Source organism: Cyprinodon tularosa, unplaced genomic scaffold (genome assembly GCF_016077235.1).
Source record: "Cyprinodon tularosa strain WSP-4 unplaced genomic scaffold, ASM1607723v1 ctg699, whole genome shotgun sequence".
Classification (NCBI taxonomy): domain Eukaryota; kingdom Metazoa; phylum Chordata; class Actinopteri; order Cyprinodontiformes; family Cyprinodontidae; genus Cyprinodon; species Cyprinodon tularosa.
Window position 1 is genome coordinate 376,708 of NW_024039450.1, and position 9,618 is coordinate 386,325.

Genomic DNA, 9,618 nt, shown 5'->3' on the forward strand with positions numbered 1-9,618 from the left:
GAACATGATGTAATAACGTAAAATCAAGGGCCCAATGTAAAAAAAAATAAAAAATAAAAAATGGTGTTCCCCTTTAAGTACAGTAATCAAGTAAATTTACTTTGTTACTTTCCACCACTGGATTTGGTCCTTCTTTACTGATTCATCCACTTTGGACGGGACTCATAGAAAAACAACCCTCAATCATGATGCTGTCACGACCATGCTTCACTGTTTCTTTGGTATTGTAAAGATAAAAGAGTTCATTTTTGGTTTGTTCTTGGTCTCACCATGGACAGAGAAAAACAGGTGATGGAGCATCCTCCAGATTGTTCACATTTCTAATCATGATCTTTTTTTATTAATTCAATATCAGTTCAATTCAATTCAGTTTATTTCTATAGCGCCAATTCACAACACATGTCATCTCAAGGCACTTTCCGGTTCACCAGATCATGCAGTCAAATTGATTCAGAGTTTTCTATCTATTTAGGAAAACCAGTTGATTGTATCGACTCATTGACTCGAAGGCATTCCCTCATAATTATTAATCTTTCATCTGATAGAAACTGTTTGGTTTAGAGAGTAACAAATTTGACATGACAGGGTATTTTAACAGGACAATAATACCAAATCTCATTAGTGTTTTCTTTTAATAGATTAATAAAAGGGCCAATGATGAAGCTTTAAAAAATGAACTCTTAGCTTAAAAAACCAGTTCCGAGTAATAAAACCATATGGTTTAAATGACCTTGATCAATTCTGCCAAGAAGAGGGTCTTACATTCGACTAAAATTATGTCATAAATATTTTTGATGGCTCCAACAATTGTTTGATTAAAGTGAAAATTACTGACAGATACTTAAGTACATTTTAGTACAGGTCTGTATTTGTATTGTAGCCTAAACTGGGACGATATGCAAACATGTTCATGTAGCTTTTGTTTTGAAAATGCCTTAACATTAGCTCTTGTATCATCATTCCACCCTGGGAGTCCAACGGTTCAAATGGATAAATAAAAATCCTAAACCGATACAAAGTTCATCTTAATGAATGATGTTTATAGATTTTATATTAACCTGCATAGATGGAAATAATGCCACTGATTCATATAAGAGCCAAGCTTTAAATCAGTGTTTAGTTCTAGTGTGCATGCATCAACTCGTGTGCAGCCTGTTGCAGACGTTCCCCTTTATTTCTCATATTTTACTATCTTTATTACATTTGTGACGTTTTAAACTTCTTATTTATATGCTTTGTATTTAACTAAAACCTCACACCATGAGGATAGTTACTGTTTTTGCTGTTCTACTTGCGGTGATATTGTTAAAGAATTTCCCTCAAGGGATTAACAAAGTAATTCTGATTCTGATTAACAGCAACCTGAATAAACAAAAATCAGATTTTCTTTGGATTTTTGCTTTTTCAAAACACTAAAAGTCATCTTTGAACAGTTAACTAGTTGCCATCTGTCTCATAGCTGTATGAAGGCCTTTCTTGTTTTTATGCTGCACAGTCTAATCCTGATTTGTTTCTTTTTCCCAAATTATTACATCTCTTAATCTTTTTTTTTTTTTTTATTGTCCCCTCTACCCCCAACTGTACTCCCCTCCCCTTTACTTTATCCCGCTCCCAGCGAGCGCGTGGCTGAGGTGTGAGATCATTCTCCTTCTGGGTGGCTTTCCTGCTATATGTCACTGTCATTTGTTGGCACCGACGCTCAAGAGGGGGTCCCTTTTCCAAAGAAACAGGCCGCACTCCGCCTCACAACCGGAGCACGATAAAATCCTGGGCACGAGACCGGAGAGGGTGTACCAGCAGAGCGGCATGTTTTACTAGGCTTGGCAGGGGAATGCATAGACCTGTGAGAAGACAGAAAGGGGGGGGGGATTTATAATTAAATAACTCCCCAAAGCAGGGCAGCATGGAACTGGGTCTGCCAGGAAAAGCACACGCCAAGAAGCAAATGGGGCCGATGGACGTCAGCCATTAAAATGAGAGAAGAGAAAACGTCATCTTTGATATGTTTGTATAGGTGAAAAGTGTGAGATTTGTAAATGGGAATTGAAAAGCTATTTCTAGATTAGCTTTATCTTTAACAATGAAAATGCTGCTTACCACAATCAAGATAAGTTTTGGATTTTTAAATATATTTCTGAGAGTGGAAAACCTACACAGTGATGGTGTGTGAATTACAGGGTGCCTATTTATTAATAATGGGGAAGATGTTAAAGCTGCAGCTGATAAGCAAGAAACAACATGACTATTCTGCAGCCAACTGCAGGCTAGAGGTTTGGGCAGATAGCTAATAGTAAACTAGCAGTGTTTCTCTTTCATAAATAGCAGAAAATGATAATATTCTGTAAAATATGGTGCCATCTGCATTTATCATGTGTTTATTCTATTTTTACTTGTTGAATAATATCGTCACTCAAGGTCATGATTTTTTTGATAATCTCATATTGGCCCATTCTAATTTAATTTGACCTCATCAATAGGCAGAGGTGGATCTACAGGGGGGAAATATGGGGGAACTGTCCCGCCTTACTGTAGAGTTTCACGCCCCCCCCACCCCCCCCGCTTTAATGTACTTAAAATGTTTTTAATTTCTAACCACCTGTTAATATAAAAGCCTGTTACTACCTTCCCACTTTACACACACACGTGGTTTGTATTTGCATATTTTTTGTTATTACATCACAACAAAAACAAATGTGTGTCTGTTGATTTTTAGTGCCTACTGACATCTCAATATGTAAACCATGTCTGTTCTGTCAGATTGGGAAAATAATAATTTGACTACAATAAGAAATGGAGCGGAGGCTTATTTGCAGCCTGAAACACTCTATCAAACCTTACCTGCCACATCATCTGGATTTTCTTCTGAAATTTTCTTCTGCTCTTAACGCCTCAGCAGCAGCCATTAAAGACTCTTCTTATTAAGCAGTCTCATCCATGGCTCTCTCTGCCTTCCAGCTGAGCTGTAACGCACCTCTGTCCCACCTCTATAAAACCAGCTGTAACCCACCTCTATCAACTAGTTTTTGTTGGGATCCGGAGGCTTGCCCACCAGAGGGCGCCAAGGATCCCTTCCTGAGGGCTTGTGCTCACCTGCAACACCTGTTTTCCTTCTACTCCTCAAGAGGTCCCTACTTAAGGAGGTGGAGAGCTTCACTCCAGTGCCAGAGTGTTTGACAGTCATGGTTAGCAAGCCTGAGCCAACCTGCCAGTCTGAATCTCTGACTCCCTGAAAACCTGAACCTGATCTGCTTTCTCTTCTCTGCTCCCCAGGTTGAACCTGCCTGAAACCAGAAACCCTGAAGAGTCTCTCTGTTGGAAATCTGTCTGTCTGATCTCTAAAGAACCTTGGAGAATCAACCTGTCAAAGACCTGCCTGCCCGCTCTCTGAAGAATCTGAAAGGGAAATCTGTGATCTGCATACACTCAAACCAAGCTCTGCCTCCACCAAGCCCTCAGCCTGCCGACAGCCTCTGGACCCTCCTGGTTCCCCCCCTCTGCCGTTCTGCTCAAACTCCAGAACAGGTACAGACCTGCACCTTCACATCCTGCAAATTACCTGGACATCTGCTAACTCCTCTGTCCCCCTCTGCAGTGAACCCAGTCGTGACCAGTCCTGAATCTGATTATCCCTTGGATCTGTTTAAAATCTGTACAGTGTTATTTCAATAAACCTTTGAACTTTTTCCCTGTCTGACAAGTGTTCTGCATGTGGGTTGGGAACCTGAAACCAAACATGACAGTTTTCCTTAGATAACTTTGAATCAATTTGACTGTATGATCTGGTGAACTGTAAAGTGCCCTGAGATAACATTTGTTGTGATTTTGCGCTATATAAATAAACTGAATTGAATTAAATACGCAACAGGTGAAAAAAATTACTGAAAATTAGGTAAAACATCAGCAAAAGTGCAGAAAATTAGAAAATTTCAGAGGCAGAGAGAAAGACAACAGCAAAATCTTCTCCAATGGGCTGTTAACTAGTATTGGAAGCAAAAAGCACCATTAAGTTCCACCAGTTGCTGCACACTGCCAGACAGCTGGCTGAAAAACATCTGTGATATGCATCACTTATATGATAGATATGACTGTTTAGAAATATTTTTACTCAACTGATTAACCAGCTGATATCAGCTTGTTATGCTTTTGTTTCTTTAGAAAGAGCAGAACAGCAAATGATGAGTAGTTAAATATTGTAACTAGAACTACAGAGCTTATTTCATATTTGTTACTTAAGTCTATACTTTAAAATAAGCGGATTGATGAAAACTTGTGGCATCTATGCAACTTAAAAGGATTTTTTAAATGTAAACTCCAACAAACCATCTCGTTTTTTAACTTAAGGCTATTACATGGGGATATTTTCTTTTAAATAAAGTCTTCTCAGGATGTTTTGAAGGATGCTATGTATAGACTAACCCAAACTGTCTATTTTAGAAAATATATTACATTAATGAAAAGGATCCAACAGCCACAAGCAACAAACCACACCAGACAAGGTGTCCTTTTGGTCCAGTTGTGCAATTATGAGTGGAAAAAACAAGTCTCTCAACACACTGAACCTATATGTAAAAACAAAAATCAGACTAAACCATTGCATTAGGTGAATTAACTTCAGATCTTTTTCCAGCAACACATGCTGTGAACTTGGAGCATTTGTCCCAGAATGAACCTTTCTCCTAGCTGGCTTGGCGCTGCAGTCAGAAGGATTGAAGGCAGCAAGGCGGGGAGCTCCACCAAAACGTTTATCTTGCCTGTTTGACTTGGCGGTTGTTCGTACTGGTACAGCAGCACTGTCAGGCATGACTGGATTTCTGACTGAATCGACTCACTTTCTTCCAGAGAGCCGACCTCCACATGCAGAACTATGTGCTGTGTGATAAGGCATAACCCCGTCATTCAAGTGGAACTGAGCGGAGATCCAGCAGGGTGTTGCAACGTGAATGAGATGCCGTCACACGTACATTTATTGCATGGATCAAGCCAATATGACAAGGGTTCAGGGAATTTTTCTGTGCCAGATTACTGAGTGTGAAACTTCAGCCCTTTGTTGCCGATCTGAGTGGTTTCACAGACAGTGTTAAATCTGACTCTGAGGGCAAAGACCACACAGGAGACCAAAGGAAAAATGTCATAGATTATTAAAAAGGAGATTTTATTTTACCTCTACTTCAAGAGAAGACTCAATAAAGCCTTTAAACACTTAATGACATTGAGAGGAAGGAAAAAGCAGAGTAAAAAGACCAAGAAGGCAGGATGGAGAAGCAATGAGCAGTCAGGGCTCTACACACACACACACACACACACACACACACACACACACACACACACACACACACACACACACACACTGACATACACATCAGCCCGAAGAATCTAACTTGCTTATTTTATCAGGTGCACTGCCTAACCCCCCTTCTGAGCCCCTCGTCCCAGGCTGTCAATCAACCAGTCTAAGGTCATTTTCTTTCTTTTACTCATTGCCAGAAAAAGCTCATAATACTCCCTTGATAACTTCAGTGAAACTGTTTTGAATTCATGGTATCAGAGAAAAAAATAAAGCTGCTTTTAAAACCTTTATCATTAGTATTATAATCTTTTTTGATATTGCTTTTCTGAGGTTGATTACTCTGTTAGTCAGGTAGAGTAGAGTGCCAGGTTTCTGTTTTCCAGCTGGGGTTTTATAGCTTGAATTGAGCATGTGAAGCGATTCCTGCGCACTGCCTGTCAGCAGAGCAGAGCAAAATGTGGAAGAGGGGATTCGAGGGTCCTTCTATGAGCTCCATGCAATGAATAATTCTTGTTTCTGGTAAATTCTCTAATTAGTGCAACTGATGTTATCTAGAATAGTAATTGCTATTATTTGATTTGAGATATAAATTTAAGCAAAACAAAGAAACAGTATGAAACATTTGCTCAATTTAGTGCTTTTAAAATTATTATTTTATGTTTTACTTAAAGAAAAGAAAAGGTTTTAGTCTAACAAGTCCTCAAGTTTCTCCTTTATGAGTTTCTGGAAAATACTCCCAACAGCTGATTTCGTCTTTCATCTAAGAAAGGAAAAATTCCACTAGCTTTTTTTTAGTCCCCCTATTGACAGGTTAAAGCAACAAGTGGGGAGGGGGGGGGGGGGGGGGGGGGGGGGGGGGGGCAGTAGTGCTTTATAAGCAAGCATCTGGGAAAATTCTAGTAAGCACGCCATCTTCTGTGTTGCCTTAATGTAAGAACTCTAAACAGAACAGCATGAGGGAAAATATGAAAGATCCAACATTTCCTACATTACTGGGGAAAAAGAGAGGAGTGCAATACATGTTCTAGGTAGATAATATTTAAAAAACTGGAATACGTATATGTAGAAATCTGCTTTTTATCAAATTAGGATGTGATTATTCAAATTTAGCTACGGAGAAAAAGGATAAACTCAGATTAGATTGATGTAAAAGTTTGTAAAAGGCGAAGTTGGAGCTCATCCTGCAGAATCAGGCCTACTAGCAGGTCACTGTGTTTTAGCTGCCATCCCTCACTGACTGAGAGCTGCTCTGGAGGAAAAGATGCAGAGAGACCATCATCCATCAGCCCCATCCTAAAGATTCAACATGGCGATCCATCTCATGCAAAGTCTGGATGAAATGAAAATATATACAGCTCTGTTCTCAGTCCTAAAAAAATCATTTCCCCTGCTTTCAAAGCTCCCTGTAAGGCAGCGCTGTGTGGATTAAATGAAAAGAAAAATAAATCAATCAGATGTTTGAAATGAGCTCGGTGTTGAAACGAGCGGAAGACTCAGTCATGTATCCTCTGATTAATTCCGTCTGTCTATAGGTTTAGTCACAGCACATCTGAACTGTTGGTTTAGGGGTCAGGCTTTGGTTTTTACTTTCCTCACGGTTTATTTCACAGATTAAACAAAAAGCTGGTAACAGGAAGGATAATTTAAAAAGCAAACACAAAATGACAACATTGGAAAAAAAAGGGTTTGAATTTTGTTGAAACATCTTTATTTTTTTGCTCCCTTATTAAATCTACACACACTAACTCCAGCATCTATTGTTCATTATTATTATTACTTAAAGTATACATATTTCATATATCTATTTCAATCTATTTTATAGATAAAATTTAGGTAAGAAAGAAGGAAAAGCAGGATTATTTTTCTATTTATGTATTTTATTTTATTGAAGGATGAGATGTGTCGTGCTCTGCAACAGAACAATCTAGCAATTACAGGCGTTTATTTAGTTTGTTTTTGAAAATATGCTTTTATATTCTTTAATAACTATAATTATTTAATTTAGATTTTTTTGCACATTAACCTTAAACTTTTCTACATAGTTGTATCAACCTTTTATGTTATTTATCTTTGTTTTCTTTTCTTTTCCAACAAAGCCTGATGGAGCCACTTAGATGCTCTTATTGACCTGAATCAGCTGTAGGCTGACAAAGGAGCTGCTACTGCTGCTTTTCTGAAAATTAAACATGTTATTTTACCTTTATTTGTAGATTTTTTCCCATTATATACTGTCATTTTAACATTAATTAACTGAATGTATGTCTGCTTTAGGAGCAGGCCGCAAATACTGCTTTAGGCCATTTAGTTTGCGGAGAGAAAACGCATCTGAGGCCTGAGATGACCAGGCTTGATATTCATTCATAGTTTATTATTATTGTTATTATTATTATTATTATTATTATTATTATTATTATTATTATTATTATTATTATTATTATTATTATTATTATTATTATTATTACGTCAAAAACATATTTATTATCAAATAATACAATAAAACACTTTGTTATCATAAAAATTATAAACCGAGAGGTTTCTTTATCATAAAAAAAAAAAAAAAAAAAGCTTCAGGTTTAAATAAATTTCAAGATAAATACGACTAAAGACGAGGTTTAAATCTTCAACTTTATTTTTCCAGAGAAAAAAAGTAGGAAATTTTCAATTTAAATAATAAAAGGATGAGAAGTCCTTATCAAATAACAAAAACTCTGCAGGAGTTTTTCGTTTCATCCATTTCCCGCTGCAGTAAATGTGATGCTTTTCTTTAAAAGTCTCTGTTACCTGAGAAACGAATGTTCAAGTTCTGCTTATTGGATTATTCGTTATTAGAGTTGATGTGTTTGATTAGCTCTCCGCTGCTGCGCTGAGTCTGTAGTTTCTGGTACTGCTGGTGCAAACCGAGGAGCTGAGAGGAGGCTGCAGGGTGGAAGAGGCCGGGGGGCGGGTAGGGAGCGCTGGAGGTCAGAGGAGGGGAATATGCGGCGCACTGGGCCGGGGAGTATGCGTCCAGTCCCGGCTGAGACTGCAGGAAGGCCTTGGCTGTGAGGGCGCTGCGGGAAAAGAAGGTGGACAGAGCCGGCAGAATGCTGCTGACAGGTGGGATGGTGGGCGCACCGCACGGAGAGGGAGTATGATGGTGGTGGAGGAAGGGGTAGATCTCCAGAGCTGGGAGCTGCAGAGTGGCCGCACCGAGGCCGTATGCGCCGTGCGTAAAGCAGCGGATCCCGCTCGGCTCCAAGTGCTGCTCCTTCAGCGGGTCGAAGCGAAAATGCTGCCGCTTAAAGCGTTTCCTCCGCCGCAGGAAGCTCCCGTTCTCAAACATATCGGATGAGTTGGGATCCAGCGTCCAGTAGTTCCCTTTGCCCGGGTTCCCAGGCTCCCTGGGCATCTTTACAAAGCAGTCGTTCAACGACAGATTGTGTCTGATGGAGTTCTGCCAGGCTGGGAACTTTTCTCGGTAATAAACGAAGCGGTGGCTGATGAAGTCACATATCTCACTGAGGGTGAGCCGCTTCTTGGGGCTTTGCAATATAGCCATGGTTATCAGAGCGATGTATGAGTATGGAGGCTTCACGGTCGCGGGGGGTTTGGTTTTAGCAGGAGACGGACACGCAGGATCTTCCGCCTGGTTATTGGAAGTCTCCGCGCTGCGCTCCTGCTCGCTCCGAGATTCCTCTGAGAGGGAGAGCTGCTCCTCTCCGCTGTCCCGCAGTCCTTCCCCCACCACGTCGATAACAATATCCTCCATGGCAGTACCTTCCAAACCTAATGTCATAGTAGACGTCCAGGAGTAAACGCCAAGACCACCTGGCAACAGGTGGGTGGGTGACAGATCCTCTCCGAGACGCACACGGCTTTACGCACGCTCCATTTCCAATCCCAAGAAAGAACAAATCCTCTCTCGGCTGCGATCCCGCTGCTAAACACCAACAATCTGCCGTTCACAAATCATCGAGATCCAATCTGCTTTATTTCACTGCGTATGTGCGCAAAAAGCACTCAATGAGCTGCTGTGCGTAAAGCGCAGACGCATGTGCGTCCTTGGAGGTGTCCAGCATCGTATGCACGCGCTGCAGCAGGTCGGCTGGATGTGATGTCACGAGTGAGAGGAGTCAGACCAATGAAAAGAGGAGCAGAAGGAGCAGGGTCTATACCAGCACGTGCTCTCACTAAAGCCTCACTTACTCATCACCAAAGCATTTCTATCAAAGGGGTACAATGATATTAAATAGATTCAAACCAAAAAAACCTACTGACTGAAGTTAAAAATTAAAATATTCGTCTGACAGTTTGAAAAAAAAAATTGGTTTGAGTTTCATCATTATTGTTGG

General features: G+C 40.1%; 1 protein-coding gene across 1 annotated transcript; it reads right to left on the reverse strand.

Annotated features, from left to right (window-relative positions):
- Positions 1–7,893: 7,893 nt before the first annotated feature.
- Positions 7,894–9,383, reverse strand: zgc:162612 (forkhead box transcription factor). The gene has a single exon (XM_038268209.1). The coding sequence runs from the start codon at positions 9,060–9,062 to the stop codon at positions 8,103–8,105; it is 960 nt and encodes a 319-aa protein (XP_038124137.1). The 5' UTR covers positions 9,063–9,383; the 3' UTR covers positions 7,894–8,102.
- Positions 9,384–9,618: the final 235 nt, after the last annotated feature.